Source organism: Hypanus sabinus, chromosome 18, assembly GCF_030144855.1.
Source record: "Hypanus sabinus isolate sHypSab1 chromosome 18, sHypSab1.hap1, whole genome shotgun sequence".
NCBI lineage: Eukaryota > Metazoa > Chordata > Chondrichthyes > Myliobatiformes > Dasyatidae > Hypanus > Hypanus sabinus.
Window position 1 is genome coordinate 13,803,388 of NC_082723.1, and position 17,853 is coordinate 13,821,240.

At 38.2% G+C, this 17,853-nt stretch overlaps 1 protein-coding gene across 1 annotated transcript in view; it reads right to left on the reverse strand.

Annotated features, from left to right (window-relative positions):
- The window catches only part of kcnt1b (potassium sodium-activated channel subfamily T member 1b), a 488,428-nt gene that overhangs the window by 84,389 nt on the left and 386,186 nt on the right, over positions 1-17,853 (reverse strand). Inside the window, exon 19 of the mRNA XM_059993689.1 lies at positions 318-534. Within this exon, the coding sequence (XP_059849672.1) occupies positions 318-534 (217 nt within the window). The remainder of the gene's footprint in view (positions 1-317; positions 535-17,853) is intronic.

Genomic DNA, 17,853 nt, shown 5'->3' on the forward strand with positions numbered 1-17,853 from the left:
GATATTTTCATCAGTCTAATCGTGGCTCAGAGGTCAGTAGGAGGTTGTAAAGAATTACTGGGGGAAATAAATTGTTATGCAGCAGTGTAAGGAAGAAAGAAAAACATTCCAGTCTCAGGGGTCAGGAGAGGATCTCAACCAGTCAAAGATTCATGTTCTGTGACTGAATGTTTTTAGGGATTTACAAAACCCCTCACCTACCCTCCTGGATATCAAATAGGCTACACCAAACCCAAACACAAGAAAAGTCAGAAAAATCTTACAGCACATAGTTAACAATTATTACTTCCAAATTTATCATTAAGGAGTTAACTCACTCTGGGGTAGGTAAGCTCTCATCATCAGACGGATTTGCCTCATCCTCTGATTGGTCACTTAAGAGATCACATGGCAAAATGGCAGCAGTGTCAGCAATTTCGAGGACAGGTGCGATGCTGGGCCTTCTACTTCCTGCTCCATTTTCTGTAGGGAGAGTCAAAGTGGTACCACTGGATGGGTGGCACTCTGTATTCTGTAGATCCATAGCAACTGTACCTTAAAAATACAAATAATAATAGGTTCAAAATATTAGGCAGCCAATTGCAATGAGGTTCAGCACTCCAAGAACAGTAATAAACATGGCATTGGATAGACTTCCAACTTTAATCCAAGGCAGAGGTGAAGAGAAATGTGCCACCTCCCTTTCCTTGGATGGAGCTGCCACATATTGAGGAAAGACTAAAAAAAGGAAAACAGAAGTTAGCGCATAACCTTCAAATGAATCAGTTTATTCAGTCATGTGTTCATATACCCAATGGGTATATGAAGAGACTACAGTAATGATCACTAATGAATGTTTTGATCATGGACGTGCCCCTGCAAAGCTCAGCAAGTGCTACTGAACAGCCATTGTCCAATTTTGCCAATATAAATATGATGCCTTGGAGCAAGGTTTGTTGAGGTAGGGTACTAGGTGAGTAGCCAGAGTGAGACGAAGAAAGGGTATGGATATCATGCAGATGTCTGGGAAAGATTCAAGCTGAAATTCAGGGTACCCAGTGGAGATTTGTGCATCTCTTTTGATATGGGTCTCAGAATCAGGGTAAGAATTCAGAATGATCATTGGACTGAGGTGGCGAGAGTCAGAGAGACACGGTTGGGAAGAAGATTGTGGTAGGTGAGGACAGCGAGGTATAAGTAAGGTATAAAGAATTAACCTTATATTTGAAGGTAAATTCTTACCTACTTAAACGGAATCTCGGTCCAGCACTTGAATACTTAGTTGTCAAGCATGCAACCATGGTCACTTCTGGGAAAATTTAGTCTAATTTTCCCTGCTAGACTTCAAAAGCAGAGTCACAGAAGGAACCATGTAACTGATGTGTTTGAGAGAATTAACACCATGCATACAAACATAACTTACATTGTTTTCAGTGGGGTCTTGATGCACATAAATATCTATTCTAAGAAATATCTATTACAATTATTTTAATAAAATGCATTAAAAGCTGATGAGAAAGTAACTCAATTGAGAGAGTAGGAATAGTGAAGGGCTTACTGACTGCTCTGCTTGCTTCTACCCTCTCAGACAATGAGAGTAGGTAATGGTTCCCCTAGTACCCTGAGCTCACTCATTTATTCCTTCACTACCCCACCTTTTGGCTTGGATTATCATTCCTTTTGTCATTTATTTACTATTACTAGCTTTCTTATTACATACTTGTACCTAGAAATTGGAGCTGAAAAAATACTGTGCCTGTTTTTAATATGTAAATCTCACATAAAACATAAAATTCACCTTTCAAAGTGGTTTGTGATCATTTCTGGTAGAAGTCCATCAGGAATTTGAAGCTGGAGCTTCCCGTTATGAGTCACTCCACACTTCCATTGTATTTTGTGCACTTAATAACTCATCAATGCACATGGAACATATTGAAACATCTTGAAAGAAAATGTATTAAGATGTCATGTTCTTCGACTCACGATAAAATAAGCAGCAAAGCACACTAAGTTAGAAATCAGATACGCTGGCATATGGTTTCTCCAATGGTCATTTTGAAGTGGTGCTTGGGGCCACATCATGCATCTTGTGCAGGGGCCTCACTTGGGAGAGCAGAGTGATGCTTCACCTATTTACCTCCCCTTTCCCAAAGCACACTGTATTAAAAGGGAGAAATACACGATAATACTCCCTTAAAGTGGAGATGTCCCAATTTCTTATTTTTTATGGTGAGCCTTGTCTTGCAAATGCAGATCAAAGGGAAAAGAATTTCAAGCATGATCACTTTGTCCACTTTTTTTCTCAGCTCTGCTTAAGATCTTTTTCTTCTAGAAGTGATGAAAGAAGTTTTACTAGGAACATTAACTCTGTTTTTATCTACATAGATGCTGCCTTACCTGCTGAGCATTTTCCAGTATTTTCTATTTTAATTAGTAATAAACTTTTGGAACCAGTATCAGCAAGAAATTCCTTACAAAAAGATATTGGTAGTTAGAAAACATGTGACATACTTTGAACATATGACACTTTGAACATGACATGTTTTTGAACATATCTTGATAGTTAGGAAACCTATTGGGTTATGACAGCCAAAATTATATGCAGTCTTTAGCAAGAGCTTCGGTATTTTGAAGAAATGTAGAGCTAAATTTTGAATGTGTTTTGAGTTTCCTGTTTGTTAAACTCCCATTTACTCTATCTGTTCAGGCAGTAACAATGAAAGGACAGGTAGGTAATCATTCTGTTTTATCATTTACTCTCTCCTCCCATGCACACTATCACAGAATCACTCCTTACATTATTCCTCGCTGCCTACTTTTTCCTTCCCTTATGCTTTCATTAATATGTCATATGCTACCATTTCAAATTCTTATTACAGCTCAATTTCCCGAAACACTACTTCTTCCTGCACTGGTGCTGCCTGATTTGCTGAACATTACTGACAATTTCTGTTCACTTTTCAGATTTCCAGCATATGCCATATTTTGCCTTTGAAGCAGCTATTAGTCAGCCACTCTGCAGTTCCCTTAGCTCCCTTAGTGCACTGAGAATTTAAAAGCCCCTTTTTTGCAATTTTGGTGTGAGGGAGCAGGAATACAAAAAGCTGAAGGTTATATTACACAACAGTCCTATCTAGACGCCATTTAGATACTGCACTAAGTCTGGGCACTTGATCTCTGGAATAGCAAATATACTTTGGTGGGAGTACTTGTGCAACACTAGTGCTCAAGTATTATCACATAAAATGTGACTCTCTGTCACACGGGAAGACTGGATGTGACCAGAAACTTGGTCATAGACTGGGTTTTAAGAATTGTCTCAAAATATCACAAAAAGAGATTTTGAGCTATTTTGAAATGTGGTGACTGCACTCATGTAGGCAAGAAGATCCTACAGTAAAATGTCTGGCAACGGACTCCAAGGACTGAATGCGAAAATTCCCTGAAAAGGCTCTGTTGCATCAACATTCTCCACAACTGCTTGTGTGATCTTTCTTAATCTCACCACTGACTACGTGTGAGGACAAAAACAAAGGCACGGGTGATTGGAGTCTGAGAAATTAGCAAACCACTGTTAATGGCATAATTAATTAATCAGAAAATACAAGCACATATTGCTGGATTGACTCAGCAGGTCAGGTGTAATATGTAGGAAGAAGATCACAGTTGAAATTGTGTATCATTGGTCTTATTACAATTACCTCATAAATAATCAATTAAAATTCTGGGCAGCAGAATATGTAAGTATGTTGAGTATGAAAATTCAACCAAATGGCGTGAAACAAAGTTTTGCATTAAAAGTAATCACCCCATATGGAAATAAAAAGCTTTGCAGAAATAAGTGCAGGGGGGATGATGGTGTGGTGAATGGAAAGCAAGGTCTTGAATAATTGGCACAAGAGCCAGCAGAATAAGACTGAGAGTCAGAGTCACACAGCAGGGGAACAGGCTGTTGCCAACCACTATGCACTTAATTTAATCTATTTCCATTTTATTCTTTCCATATCTTATCATCGTCCCGAATTCTACCACTCACCTACACTAAGGGTAACTTACACTGCTCAATTAACCTCCCAACCTAAACATCTTTGGATTGGGGAAGAAAACCAGAGCACCCAGGGGAGAAGGGAAAAGATGCCATCTCTATAGAGCCAGCACTGGAAGTAGAGATTGAATCTTGGTTGCTGGAATGTTAAAATGTGAGCAATTATGCTGCCAAAAATGCCCTGCAAATGACCTAAACTCTGATATTCATCAGTGTGTTATGGTTGAATAATGCCAGTGCATTTCTTCACAAGGGTTTAGCCTTGTGCTCATTCTGTCTTTTAAGGCATAAAAAAGCCCAGACGCGTAACAACTTCATTAAGATCAACAATGCAGCCTTGGTGATGCTGATTGATATTCACCAGATTCAGACATCAAGTAAGGTTCAAAGCCAGTAACTTATTTGCAACTGCACATTTGCTATCAGAATGTTGAATCTGATCTGAAATATGAAGACCAAAGGCTTCACTTTCCAAGGGAAAAGATCTTGGGTTAGAATTGTGAAAAGTTATTTCCTACAGGCAAGCTTCACCTTTGCATATCAAAAGTCATTTTGTGACATATATTAGTTAGCATGTCAGCCTATTTTATTGTCCCTATATCAGCAAGGTAGATCTCACACAAGTGTAAGTATCTAAGATGCAGAGTATTCAAAGGACACTGCTTCGATATCCTTTGGGGGAGGGGATGGGACCCAGTTATCAGGACGGCAGTGGAAAATGAAAGTTCAGGCAGTTAAGCCTTTGCAAGTGGTTCTGAGAGAAACTTTTAAAAGAAGCATAAGGAAAGAAGTGGATTTGAGTTTTGAGTGGAGAGGGATGCAAGGATGTGAGAAAAGAAGCCATGTCTATAACAGAGACGATAGAAGATGGCAAGGTTGAGTAGGTCAAGAAACTATGCAGGATAAGAATCAAGAAACTTTTATCAATCTTGCAATCGAATAATGATTGACAAATGACACACCAGCTAATTGTAATACTAAGACTGTTGCTTGCACAAGTTTCATTATTGTGACAAAAGTTACACTTATCCTGCTCTCTAAAAGATAAATTTAGTAAAATTCAAGGAGGACTGAATTTTAAAAGGTTGATTTCTGAGTCTGAGTATGACCATACATTCTTACACTTCTAAACTGACTCCCTGACAGGATGACAAAATAGCAATAAAAACTCAATGACCTATAAACTGGATAATGCAATAGAAAAGGTTTGCACACAATACCAATCTGTTTCACTCAAAGTTCTTCAAAAATCATGAATTTCTTGTGCACTCCATTTCAACTTCTTTTAACTGACAAAGCAGAGGAGACTGGTCACACATGATGGAGTTCAATTGTATATGTTATATTCTTATATGATTTTGGTCCATTTTATGCCCACCAACTCAATAATGTCAAACCTCACCCACAACTTCCAATTGGAACTAATCCCACTGATTTCCACCCATATCCTGCTCTTCCTGACACGATCTTTCTAACCACCAAATGGAAATTGTCAAGTACAAATCTCTGGATTAATAAGCCTCTACATTACAATAGTGTTTCTGGTCATGTAATCTATTAAATGTACAATCATAAAACTTTAGATAATGAAACAGAACCAGGCCATTCAACATTGCTTTGCCATTCAATTTTGGCTATTCTTTCTTTCTTTCCTCATTCCCATCCTCCTGCCTTCTTCCCTGTAAACATTTCAACCCTTACCAATCCATTCACGGAAACCTAGTTTGACACATTCTACAAGGCCAAAAGTGGTTATCCACTCCTTGAAAGGAACTTTCCCGAACAGCATCCAATGAAGTAGAAATCATGCATTCCAACAATACGAAAGATCTCAGTGTTCCATGATAGCTTTTTATCTAGAATGTTATGACAGTGTGGAAGGGGGGGAACCATGCTCATAGCGTTCCTGCAGAAAAACCTGGCAAGTTGTAGTACAGGCAATACAATGACTGTTGTAAGCAGTATGCTTGGCAACTTTTTCAGTAGCAGAGCTTTATTTTCAGACTATTGGAGAACGCAGAGCTATCAGACTTCCATATTACAGCACTTCTGCAGCTTCTTTAAAAGAAATTAATAATAAAAATGTTTATTAATAGATATGCAAATACCGAGCTGGGCCAGGAACTGCACTGACAAGCCCTAGTGATTGTGTCAAATTGTTTATAAAGATTCTCTGCTTCTGACAAGGTTGCCTTCATTCTGAAGCTGAAAGTCGGACTGGGTTGTTTTTGCAAATGATTCATTCAATGTATGAAAATGCACGCATATGTGTTACAAAGACAATGGATTAAAATGTAATGTTTTGAAAAACAATAGTGATAAATATACCTGGCTATTTCCCTTTGACATAAAGACACGGAAACTACTCTATGATTTTTGCAGAAGTGATGATAATAAATAAAAGCAATATTTCTGCCCACAACAATTTTAAACTATGACAGAGTCTATTATTCTTTAACATCTGCCTTAAATGGACATTTCAAAGCCTAATTTCACAAACAGGAACCAAAACATTACAGTACACTTTAAAGAATGTGGTGTCTGCACAATTACAGCTGTTCACAGCTGATAAATAGTCTGATCCAGACTCAGACTGAGCTGGGTTCCTTGAAGGCTACTCAAATAGTCTGAAAAGCCCATATGTGATGTTACCTCTGGTGCAAATAGAAACTGAGCACATGATGGGTGTATGGCATACACTGCAGTGCATTCAGAGGGAATGTTAAAAGCAATAACTTCCCAGCAGAGGAAAGTGGAAGTGAGTGTTGATTTGTGCACTTGAGGAAGGAAATGAGAAGCAATGTGGAAAAAAAATATATTAATTTTTTTTGGACTTGTGATAGTTAACAATACACATTTGGTTTGGCATTTAGAAATGGATATAATATTCTGTACTGAATAGTGTGCAGACCAAGCAACATTTTGAATCAGTCCGCAAGATTTGACAAGGTGAAACAAGAAGTTATTTATTGGGTTTATCAGTACCAGGGCACATCAGGTGGGATCACTGAAATTAGTTTATAGTGCTTTAGCTGAGGATTTTAATAAGGTAACATTTTTTTGCTAAATTTATGGCAGTTGACAATGTACGGTCATATGTTATGCTTAGTTAAATGTTATATTTTACATCATCTACAAATAGTTAATGGATAGAATCATGGACATATTACATAAACAGCTAATGCCATCATAGCTCGTTAATAGATTTTAAAGGACACTTTGCACCATGCAATTTAACTTCTGTTACACTGTTTTATCAGTCATTGCTGTCAGATGAGTGTTTACAGCATTAATAAAAGAAGCCCGATTAGAAGTTCTATCCTTGTTACTTATATTCTTAAACAGCAATGGCATAGAAGCTATGGAAGCTACCCATACATACATAGGTGGTTAACACAAGCTCAGAAGTGTAAACAGTGAAGTACCACATTAAATGGCATAATTAAACCTTTTATTTTAATTATTACTCTTTATATCTATATCATGCCAGAGAAGCACAATTAATGATTGAAAATAAAAATTGCCTTATTCTGTCTACTTACACATTGAAGAGATACACATACAGTTTATCAACATATGGTTATTTGCTCTGGGCTCCATTATCAAACCATTTCCCTGCTCCTCTACAAAAAGGACCAGGGCAGAATGAACCAGTTTCCATGAAAGTAATATTTTGAGCACTTCTGGCAACTATGCTGCCACTGAACCTAATCATCTATCATTAATCTAAATTCCTAATTTAAATTTACATCACAATGGGATTTATTTAGCCTGAGGTTAATGAACTACAATCCAGGCTAATCTCATTTCCCAATCTTGTTCCATTGTCCTGTAGATTACATATTTAGATGTACACCCAACCATCTGCTAAATATGATCAGAGTTTCCACTTTTTTTCCCATTCGTACTTATAATAGTAGACTTATGTCTCCCTCAGTATTTGCTTGCCTGACAACTAGCGTTTTACACTGCACTTTACCTCTGACCAAACTAATGTTTATCTACAAGGTCAACATGACCCACCAGCCCTAAAACCTTACATACCTCAATAAACAAAATCACCCTGTATGTCCTTCTTAACCATCTTGACTCTGCATTGTTTACATCAGGGTTTTTGGAAACACACTCCTAGACCTTGCCATCTTTGTACACTTCACTACATTCTAAAATGTGCATTCCCTTGCTTTTTTTGTCCTTCCCATTAGTTACCTTCCCGGCCACCTGACTAGTTCATTATATTTCCTTGTAATCCAGAGCTTGATTACATATTAAAGTTGCATGGCCAACTTTTATATAATTGGAAACTTTTTAATCATGGCTCCAATATCCAATCTAACTCAGCTTTAATTTATAAAGTCATCAAGCACTACAGCACAGAAACAGGCCTCTCTGCTCACCCAGTCCATGCTCAACTGTTATTTGCCAGTCAAGCAATTGGTCAATACAATGTCTACACCTTTCCAGTTACCAAAACACCTCCTAGCTATTATCCTTTCCTATCTGTCTCTGAGACAGTCCAAGTTAAAGTCACTTTCTCTTCCAAGGATTTCTGCTCTTTTGGTTTTAACTGACAGGCCCAGCAAGAGACAGCACACTCACTCACTATTCTATGTTCCTGGTGGTGTTTGCTTGCTCCCCTCTCTCAATCCATGCTCCTATCCTCTTGCTGCTGAGCTTACTTGAATCTAGTCTGCTCAACACACTACAGTATCAGTTTTCAAACTGTATATCTGCAGCAGGCATTGCATGCAGATAAAGTATCATAAAATGGAAGAAGTTCACCACCTTTACCCAGTTAACTTTAGCAGCATTACAACAGATACACTCAGTAAGTGATTTAATGGTCCAGATTCTCATCAACTAAACTGAATTTCAATCCAGACAGTTATCTTCTAAGTGAAATTATTGCTCTTGATTTACCTCTAATCATATTTAAGTATCTTAAATATGATTAGAGTACCAGTGGAGTGCCTCAGGGATCTGTGCTAGGATCCTTACTCTTTGTGATTTTTATAAATGACCTGGATGAGTGGAGGGATGGGTTAGTAAGTCTGCTGGTGACACAAAGGTTGGAGGTGTTGTGGATAGTGTGGAGGGCTGTCAGAGGTTACAGCGGGACATTGATAGGATGCAAAACTGGGCTGAGAAGGGGCAGGTGGAGTTCAACCCAGGTAAGTGTGAAGTGGTTCATTTGGGTAGGTCAAATATGATGGCAGAATATAGTATTAATGGTAAGACTCTTGGCAGTGTGGAGGATCAGAGGGATCTTGGGGTCCGAGTACATAGGACGCTCAAAGCAGCTGTGCAGGTTGACTCTGTGTTTAAGAAGGCATATGGTGTATTGGCCTTCATCGATCATAGAACTGAATTTAGGAGCCCAGAGGTAATGTTGCAGCTATACAGGACCCTGGTCAGACCCCACTTGGAGTACTGTGCTCAGTTCTGGTTGCCTCACTACGGGAAGGATATGGAAGCCATAGAAAGGGTGCAGAGGAGATTTACAAGGATGTTGCCTGGATTGGGGGGCATGCCTTATGAGAATAGGTTGAGTGAACTTGGCCTTTTCTTCTTGGAGCGAAGGAGAATGAGAGGGGACCTAATAGAGGTGTATAAGATGATGAGAGGTATTGATTTTGTGGATAGTCAGAGGCTTTTTCCCAGGACTGAAATGGTTGCCAAAAAAGGACGCAGGTTTAAAGTGCTGGGGAGTAGGTACAGAGGAGATGTCAGGGGGTAAGTTTTTTACTCACAGAGTGATGAGTGCATGGATTGGGCTGCCGGCAACAGTGGTGGAGGCGGATACGATAGGGTATTTTAAGAGGCTTTTAAATAGGTACATGGAGCTTAGTAAAATAGAGGGCTATGGGTAAATCTAGTAATTTCTAAGGTAGGGACGTGTTCAGCACAGCTTTGTGGGCTGAAGGGCCTGTATTGTGCTGTAGGTTTTCTATGTTTCTAAATTGATGGTTCAAGTTAACGATAATCTAACAGTGATCAGAATTACACATACCGGTACTTCTTATCCTGTGGAATAAGTTGTTTAGTGCAGCGAGACGCTATTGTTATAATTTACTATTTCCTTTGATGCCTCGCTAAGGTCCCTATTTTCCTCTTGAACTGCCCTCTACACCTCAGCTGCAGTTTAGTGTGTACTCTTTTGCCTTGTTTACCCTTTCCAAAACCTCAAACTTTTCTACATTAAATTCCATTTGCCACTGACCAACCAACTTGGACCATAAGGCTTAAGACACAGGAGCAGAATTAAGCCATTCAGCCCATCAAATCTGTTCTGCCAATTCTACTTTCTACCTTCCTGCAGTTTACAACCATTCCTGGTTTGGATATATTAAACAGTGACATCTCATTTCCATTAATTTGGTCAGATTTTACCATTCTCTAATATCTTTAAGCCAATTAACGAAATAATATTTTAAAAAATGCTCCCATGACTTTTTTTCCTGTAGATGATTTCATTAGTGCTCAGTATCTTCAATTTCTGAACACATCAAAAAATCCAGGAGGGATAGAAATCTACTGAGCCAACTGCTGGATGGAAATAAGCTGGGCACTAGATCAGATAAAAAGGCTGGTCTTATTGTAGCTGTATTAACATATGGAAAACAGCTATATCTATAACCTAGTCACTATGGTTGTTTCTATATTGGTTTACAACAATGAAGGCTCTTACACAAAACCTTCGTGAAATTAATTCAGGAGATGAAGGGCAAAAGCAACTGAAGATATATACTTAATGCAAATGGATAATAGTGTTCTCACACAAAGGAGGAAAGCAAATGTTGGAAATATGAAATAAAGCAAAAAAACATGCAAAAGGCCAGTCAGCATCTGATTTGAAAAGTTCTGATGACAGTGCTCAAGAGCTAGCCTATCTTTTCTTTAAGGTGCTGCACATTTCCAACATTTGCTTTTTGTATTTAAAGATTACTGTTATTAGATTATGCTTCTAAACTAATTATCTAGCATTTTATGAGGTATAGAGTATTTACTGAATAATGCACATCCATCCAATAACATTACATGCAATGCAATTGGAACTGCATAATCCAAACAATAATCCTAATTATGACTAAAGCAGGACAAATTCAAATTGCAATGATGTTTACAAAAAAAAATCAGACAGGACTCAAAACCCTTTCAGGTGAGTTGATGTTAGGTGGTGGGAAGTACATGCATTACTTACCATAGGTTGTGGACTGGTTTACTTCATGTCACACATACAAAGGAGAAGAAAGAAGTAACAGAAAGGGAACAGTCAACGCAAACTCCATCAACAAGGTAACACCTCAAAGGAGAAGTCCTGTCTTACTTTTGCAATTGGAAAATTACATTATAAATAGATTTAGTCATGTCAGTGGAATGACCATGTCAACTTTCAGACTTCAGAGTCTTGACTTGTTTGATAATCACCAATTGTTTGGCACCTATTCAGAGACCAATTATGATAACTTTCATCTCAAAAATGAAAAGGAGGATATTGGATGTACAAAGTTTAGTGAATGTACTCAACATTTTATCTTAAATTAAAAGTAAAGTTATGGAAACAGCACTGTGTTGCATCCATTGAACAAAAGCAATAGGTAAACCAGGAACAAAATTGAAGAGGGAATGTAGAGAATGAAGGAAAAAGAAGAAAATAAATCGCAAAGTGATTAAATGCTTTCTATTAATCTGCAGAACTAAGCTATTCTATGTTGAGCTCTTTACAGCTTCAGTGAATTGGAAATTTGTTGGAAGTGCTAAAACTTAGATCAAAAGTCAGAGTAAAGAAATTAATCAGAAACGTCGACAGTGCTTCTCCCTATAGATGTTGCCTAGCCTGCTGTGTTCCACTGGAATTTTGTGTGTGTTATTAGAATAAAGGTTATAAATGCTTTTTAGAACAGTGTACTATAGTCCTTATTGTGATAAAAATATTTTATTGCCAGAAATATAAAACCATTATCCATAACCAGAAAATACAATGGAAATTTTAATCATACTTCATTAATTTCATTATTAAATTTATTAATTAAAATCCAGTCTTCTATTCTAAATGATATTATGCCATTCAAAAGGATGTGACTTTTGAATTAGTTCTCTTATTTGTTATTTCATCATGGCCCATTTTCACATGTCTATTGTCAAATATCGCTTCAACAAACATGCATTTAACTTATTATACCAATGAAGACTGTCATTTTTCACTAAGAAGTTGTGGTTGACTAAAAAGACACAGATAATCCAAGTTAAGACAACACAAGACAATTTCTCCAATTTAACATGAAACAATTTCACACCAATTGTGAATGTACCACTTGTCATTCTCCCGTCAGTATTAAAATGACTACAGTCATAATTGAGAGAAATGCTCAATGATAAACAATTAGAGTATATTCACTATGTACAAAACTTCTCCACCTAGCAAACCACTGCAGCAGAAATTGAAACAGAATTATGTTAGTTCCATTTCAGATGGTGATGGCCTAGATTGTGCAGATATATTGACAAGGAAATTTTCAAGTTCCTGAAAATGTTTGGTTCTGCAAACTTCAAATAATTTCTCAAGCTAACAAATAGATATTTAAATACAGAAAGCCAGCTCTCAGTGATACCTGCTTTTCCATGGAATGTACCATCAAAATCCTCAATTTATTTCTTTTTGCAGATCACTGAACTGATGACAATTCCAACTTGTTGTACAACACCATTTCTATAAAATCATAATAAGATTAAATTTCACCTAATAAGGGTCAGAATGATTCACCTTATAGAAACCAATGAATTTTTGATTATGCAATTACTGTTGAAAACCTCCCAGGTTCTGAAAAATTAATTTTACATAGATTCTTATTTCCTTGGGATACTTAAAAGACACACATATATATATAAAAACACAAAAACACAAGACATATTATTCAGAACAATTAACAATATTATTTCTTTAAAATTTATGAGATTACAGCTTCTATCTTAATCTCATATAAATATTCCAATCTGTACACACTGTAAAATGTTTAAAAAGTTAACTAAAACTTATGGATGTTTTACCTTCTGGTTTGACGCCTATTCTTCAATGCAGATGTTTGTACTAATATAGGAGCATGCAGGTCAGCTACAACTTTATATAAAATGGAAAGTAAAGTTATAACTGGAGTATTGTCTCTAGTTCCCAGGGCCACAGTAGAAAAGATATGATTGCATTGGAGACAGCGCAGTGGAGATTCACTAGGAATGTTATACTAATTATGATGAAAGATGAGAAAGGTTGTTTTTCTTGGAGTGAAGGGGGCTCGGGAGGGGGTTGCTAGTGGTGTACAAAATTATGAGTGGCATAGATTGGGTGGAAAGTGAGAAACTTCTCCTCAATGAAAATCTAAAACCCGCTGGCATAGAGCAAGGTGTATTACCCACAATGAATGCACTGATACCAACAAAACACTGAAAAGTATCTTGAAATCAGCAAGGCTTAGCAGTGCTAGTAAATAGGATTAGAATAGATGGGTATTTATTATTAGCTTGGATGGACATGGTAGGATGAAAGGCAGTTTTCTGTGCTGTATGATCCTATGACTCTTTAATTGGACAAGCACATGTAAACATCTGTTCCTGTTTCAAATGAAAAGATAAAAATACCAATCATCTGTATTGCTGCTTGTAAAAATTCAGGACCAAGTACTGGGGTCAGGTAAGCAAAATCAAAACATTTCTTACCTTTGGATTAGGATCCACTTTGAAGTCACTTATCTGCAATTATTTTATATTTACTTTTGATATTATTATTTACAATTAAATACCTTCGGCAATGAGAACATGGCAGCCCTCACATTTGAAATCCTTTAGAGGATAGCCTATTTTGGGGTTAAAACTTGTTCAGTATTTGATCTTCATTCTTCCACCCCAGATCAACTCAGTCTCTTAATAAGCATTACCCTAGAATAACTGATCTTCAAAATAATATTGCAGAGTTTTTTAACTACAAGCATGTTTACTGAATACAATTCACTCAAAGTAAATTTATTATCAAACTACATACATCTCACTTTATACAACACGGAGATTCATTTTCTTATGGGCACTCATGGTAAAAACAAGAAACACAATGGAATCAACAGACCGCTCAAACAGGACAACTAATCAATGTGGAAAAGACAACAAAATGTGCAAATACAGAAAAAGAAAAAAGGAAATAACAATAATATTAATAACAAATGAATAAGCAATAAATATCGAGAACATGACAGGAAGAGTCCTTGCAAGTGAGTCCATTGGTTGAGGAAATATTTCAATGATGGGACGAATGAAGTTGAGTTAAGTTATCCACTCTGGTTCAAGAGTCTAATGGTTGAGGGTAATAACTGTTCCTGAATCTGGTGATATGGATCCCGAGGCCCCTGCACCTTTTTCCTGATGGCAGCAGCTCTGGAAGATTGGGGTCCTTGATGGTGGATGCTGCTTTCATGTGAAAGTGTTCCATGCTCAATGGTGGGGAGGGCTTTACCCGTGATGGACTGGGCTGTATCCACTACTTTTTGTGAGCTTTTCCATTCAAGAGCATTGGTATTTCCATACCAGGTCATGATGCAACCAGACAATACACAGTGCTCTCCATTACACATCTATAGAAGTTGGTCAAAGTTTTAGATAACATGCCCAACGTTCGCAAACTTTTAAGAAAACAGCGATGTTGCTGAGCTTTCGGCATAATGACACCTATGTGCTGGATGCAGGACAGATCCTCTAAAATGATATTACTGAGGGAATTAAAGCTCTATACCTCAGATCCCCCAATGAAAAATGGCTCATGGGCCTCTGGTTTCCTCCTCCTGAGGTCAATAATCAGCTCTTTGGTCTTGCTGACACTAAGTGCAACTTTGTTGTTGTGATTGAAAATCTATCGCCACTCAGCCAAATTTTCAATCTATCTCCTATATGCTGATTCATCACCACCTTTGATTCAGCCAGTAAAGTAAGTAGAGCAGGGGGTAAGCACACAGCCTTGTGGTGTATCTGTGCTGATGGAGATTGTGAAGATGAAGATGTTTTTGCCATCCAAACTGATTGGGATCTGCAAGCGAGGAAATCGAGGATCCAGTTGCCCAAGGAGGTATCGAGGTCAAGGTCTTGTAGCTTATTGTTTAGCTTTGAGGGGAGTATAGTATTGTATGCTGAGTTGTAATCAATGAAGAACATTGTATTATATGTATCTTCACTGTCCAGATGTTCCAGGGTTGAGTGAGAGCCAATAAAATGGCATCTCTGTTGACTTGTCATGACAGTCAGCAAATTGGAGCAGTTCCAAGTCACTTCTCAGGCAGAATTGATATATTTCATCACAGTGGGTGCAAATGTTACTAGATGATAGTCAATGAAGCGAATTACTATGTTCTTCGTAGGCACCGATATAATTGAAGCCTGCTTGAAGCAGATAGGTATCTCAGACTGCCTAAGTGAGAGGTTAAAGATATCATTGAACACTCTAACCAGTTGATCAACACAGTTCTTCAGTACTTGGCCAAATACCCCATCTGGGCCGAATGCTTTCCGTGGAATCAACCTCCTGAAGGATGCTCTCACATCAGCCTCAGAGTCTGAAATCACAGGGTCATCAGAGGCTGTGGGATATCGTGAAGGTGCCTCCATGCTTTGATGGTCAAAGCAAGCTTTAAAGGCATTGAGCTCATCTGGGAGTGAAGCCTTGATGTCAACTATGTTGCTTGTTTTCACTTTGTAGGTGATAGCATTTAAGCCTTACCACAATTGTTGAGCATCCTTTAGTAATGCAAATTTAGAATTTAGAATTGCCAAATCGCATGCAAGATGGCTTTGTGAAGATCGTACCCGGACATCTTGTATTTAACTTGGTCGCCAGACCTGAATGCCGCTGATCCGGCCCTTAGCAGATTGCAGATCTCATGGTTCACCCAGGCCTTCTGCTTGAGGAAGCCTCTGAACAATTTTGATTTTGTGGGAACACACTCATCTATCACTAATATTATAAAGTTTGTGACAACTGTGGTGCATTGGTTCGGATACTCTAATGTGTCCTTGAATATGGTCCATTTCACTGCCTCTCACAACCAACTCTTTGTTGTTCTTACCTCTGGAGGCCTGCTCTTTAGCCTCTGATGGTATGCAGATAGGAGAAGGGCAGCTAAGTGATTCCCAAAATGAGGTCTAGGAAAGGAACGGTCAGCATTCCAAACTGTTGTGTAAAAGTAGTTGAGTGTGTTGGGACCCCTGGTGCTGCAGGTGATACGTTGATAAAGGGGTGGAGATTTTTTTTCAAACGAGACAGATTGATGTCCCTGACAACAATTTGAAAGACACCAAGGTAGGGTGTTCCTTGTTTGTTGTTTACTTACTTCACTGAGTGCCTGCTTAACATCAGCCTCTGGCAGTAGGTAAACTGCAGTCAGAAATACAGAGGTGAACTCTCTTGATAAGTAGAATGGTTGGCATTTAATCATTCAATGTTCCAGGTCAGGGGAACAAGAATGCGACAAGGACCACTGCATCTGAACACCACAAAGAGTTGATCATTAAACACTCCCAGCTTTTGCCTTCTCTGAATCAGCAGTCTAGTCCATCCTGTGTATCGAGAAGCCCTTGGGTCTTACCGATGCATCCAGCATGTCCAGAGTGAGCCATGTCTCCAGGAAACACAGAATGATGCATTCTTGCTGTGGGTTTCCTACAGTAGCTTGGTGAAACTGTGGGTAAGATCCCCTTGTGCTGGTAGATCGTTTTCACAATTTTCAGGAATTGTAGAACAATTTCTCACATTTGTTTTTCTGAACCAGCCCAGAAATATCTTAAAATAAAAGAATCCTTTGCCTGTCTTTACCACAAAATTTGCCTTTAAGCCTTCTTGATGTGCTAATAACAAATTGGAAGTTACACTAATAATTGCAGAATTAGGACATCCTTACTTAGTAAAGAGTTACATTAAAAGTTTAATATTAATATTATTTAAAATTAATTTTAACATATAATTATTACCATAAAAAGTTTAAAATGCAACAATACTCAGGCAGCCCCGTGGGAAATGGGAAATACGCTGCATTGTTAAAGGGAAAACAGGTGTAAATGGGTTTCTATTTTAAGGCATGAAAATGACAGAATGAGGAGAAGGGGCCTCCAAGGAGGGATTTGCTGGTGGCGGGGCAAATTAGAACACAAGAATGTAATTTTATAACATACATCAATTATTAATTTATTTTAAAAAACAACAATGTCCCTTTAGACAGTGAAGGCAGGCAGGCAGTGAAGAAGGCTAATGGAATGTTGGGCCTTTATTACAAAGGGAATTGAGTACAAGAGCAAAGAAATCCTTTTGCATTTGTACAGGGCCCTGGTGAGACCACACCTGGAGTATTGTGTACAGTTTTGGCCTCCAGGGTTAAGGAAGGACATCCTGGCTATAGAGGAAGTGCAGCGTAGATTCACGAGGTTAATTCCTGGGATGTCCCAACTGTCTTACGCAGAGAGGTTAGAGAGACTGGGCTTGGACACGCTGGAATTAAGGAGATTGAGAGGGGATCTGATTGCAACATATAAGATTATTAAGGGATTAGACAAGATAGAGGCAGGAATTATGTTCCAGATGCTGGGAGAGTCCAGAGGGCATGGTTTAAGAATAAAGGGTAGGTAATTTAGGACAGAGTTAAGGAAAAACTTCTTCTCCCAGAGAGTTGTGGGGGTGTAGAATGCACTGCCTCAGAAGGCAGTGGAGGCCAATTCTCTGGATGCTTTCAAGAAGGAGCTAGATAGGTATCTTATGGATAGGGGAATCAAGGGATATGGGGACAAGGCAGGAACCCGGATATTGA